Here is a 2,500-nt window from a genome sequence, read left to right on the forward strand (position 1 = left end):
TAAAAAAAAAAGACCACGAAACAATCTTTAAAGTCGGGTTTCTGTACTTTAGCACGCTGCGGCTGACTTTCTGTAGGAGTGTGTGGACTCTAGGCTAAGAAGGAGGCTAGCAGTGAGAGGTATGCGAGGAATAAAGAGAAGGTTGCTCTCACCTAAGATGGCAGTGGGCACGAAGGGGTCTAGTGGAGGCAGAGAAGGTGCGTCGGCGGGTCAGGGAGAAAGAACAGAACAGGAAAGAAGAGGAACGTAGTTACAGTGATGAATTATCACCAGGCAGAGCAACGGAAGAACGATCCCAGTCACATGACACAGAGGGGCGGGGCAGGGGGAGGAGTTAATGGCCGTTCATCCAGCTACTCTGCGGGGGCCGTAGTGAGGTACCAGGCCCGCGCGCGGTGCCAGATCTTCCCCAGATTCAGGAGAAGGTGAGATGCACCTCAGCTGGGATATCCGCAGTGTTACCTGGATAGTAGGAGTTGGGGAGGGCTGTGCTCAAGGTGTTGGTCTTCATGGTGAGGGAACACGGAGAGGACCCAGCTACAGGACACCACACACACACACACACACACACACACACACACACACACACACACACACACACACACACACACACACAGAGTATAAAGTGAATAGAAGCAGATGGAGGTTAGATTGATCTCATTTGCATAATGCCAGGAGATTCCTAGCATCACTGAGACGTTCCTTTCATTCCTGCAGTGGGTCCCGCCTCCAGCATCCTGTGGGCTATGCTAGTGCCACATGGCCCGCCTGCCCAGCTGACGTCTCTGTTAGTGCAGATTAACCCCCTGGACAAAGCCCCGAGGCGGGGGGCTCGGATCAATACGGCCGTCTGGAGCTGAAGCGGACATCCTAGGACAGGTCTGATCCTGCCGTGGGTCTGGCTGACTTTTTAAAAATGCTTTTGGGACCTAGAAGTGGATGGGGTGAGGTGTGAGTGTGTGTGTGTGTGTGTGTGTGTGTGTGTGTGTGTGTGTGTTCGCGCACGACCACAGGCTGTGCATGACCCTGCGACACGGAGCGAGCCGAGATTAGCAGGCTGAGATTATTAGCGATCTGAGATTAGCGATCTGAGATTAGCAGGCAGCGATTAGCGTGCTGAGATTAGCGGGGCTGATGGTTAGTGACCTCGGCTACTCTGCGGCCGGGACAGCCGGCGGCTGCGTAAACAGACGGGGGAGCTCCGTCCCGCACAGCGGGGGAGGGGTGTAGCCGCCAGGAACCAGCTGTGAACACAGTCAGTACACCATGTACTACCACAGCACTGGAAACTCAAAACAGAAGAGATGTTTTGCTAGGACAAGACCAAGATTGCAACAGTTAAAGTTGCTTTTTTTTCTTGCTTTTGGTGGTGCGCATGCTAAAGCAGTAGCTGCTACATTTTTAATGTTGCACAAGGCAAATACACATTGCTAAATTAGTGTTGAAGAGTGTTTGCCACACACACATACACACACGGAGCCCCATCAGAAGAACTGCGGTACGGACAGAGAGCTCTGCGGTCCAGGACACACTCACAGCGGCCGTTGAGGTTGTGCGTGTCCATGAAGGAGAGCGCCTCGTCACAGCTGGTGCCCTGCTCCGTGTAGCTCTTGTCCATGGAGTTCACCATCACCGTCATCTCCTGCCGCGTGCTGCTCAGGGTCTCCTTACGCTTCTTGGCCAGTTTCCTTCAGGAGACAAGGGACACGGATCATCCGTGGTCTGCACCGAGCCAGTCCTGTCCCTTCTGACTTTGAATATTTGAATACGTTTATGTTTTTTGCTTCTGCATTGCCGCCTCACGATCATATACAACAACGATTAAAACGGTTTAAATAATTCATAAGCAAAATACTGATGAGAAAAATTATGTGACAGCGAAAGCATAATGGAATCACGAGCATATGGAGGGAAGGCAAAACGAATATTATTTGATCTCTAATCAAAAATACAAGTCGATGTTAGGCTAATCAAAAATGGAAGAGATAATGATTTCAGCTTGATTGAGATGGAGAGGGAACAGTCACAATTAAATTCTGATATAATTATAATCAATGCCCTACCAAGACCCTTCTGGAAGCCAGCTCTTAGTAATTATAACAACACTCTTTCAAAATCCTTATTTTTCCTCTGTATAGCCTGTACAGTATCCCATAATCATATTGCTGACTTTGAAATGTGGGGAATGAATAGAATAATGAGTATATCAGGTACGCTAAGCCAACAGCCTGCACTGTGTGAGCAACAGGAAAGGGTCCGAATCGAAACGGGAGGGAGTCCTAATCGAATTGTGCTGTAGTGGATCCATATCAGACCCTAATTCATTCGGCCAGCCTTTGTTTTCCAGAGCTTCCAGTACACAAGAAAATGCAAATGAGGTAAATATTACCCAACCAATCTGAGAGAGCGGGGATTAGGAAGGGGAGGGGCCCCACACCCGAGGCTGCGAGTTCTGGAGCGGATATCCTTCGGGATGAGATCGTAACGTGATTTAGAGAGC

At 49.8% G+C, this 2,500-nt stretch overlaps 1 protein-coding gene across 1 annotated transcript in view; it reads right to left on the bottom strand.

Moving 5' to 3' along the window:
• Nucleotides 1-2,500, bottom strand: part of LOC143483329 (receptor-type tyrosine-protein phosphatase mu-like) — a 120,810-nt gene that overhangs the window by 40,982 nt on the left and 77,328 nt on the right. Inside the window, 3 exon segments of the mRNA XM_076982172.1 lie at nucleotides 68-179; nucleotides 463-537; nucleotides 1,537-1,688. Coding sequence (XP_076838287.1) covers nucleotides 68-179; nucleotides 463-537; nucleotides 1,537-1,688 — 339 coding nt within the window.

Source organism: Brachyhypopomus gauderio, chromosome 19, assembly GCF_052324685.1.
Source record: "Brachyhypopomus gauderio isolate BG-103 chromosome 19, BGAUD_0.2, whole genome shotgun sequence".
NCBI classification, from domain to species: domain Eukaryota; kingdom Metazoa; phylum Chordata; class Actinopteri; order Gymnotiformes; family Hypopomidae; genus Brachyhypopomus; species Brachyhypopomus gauderio.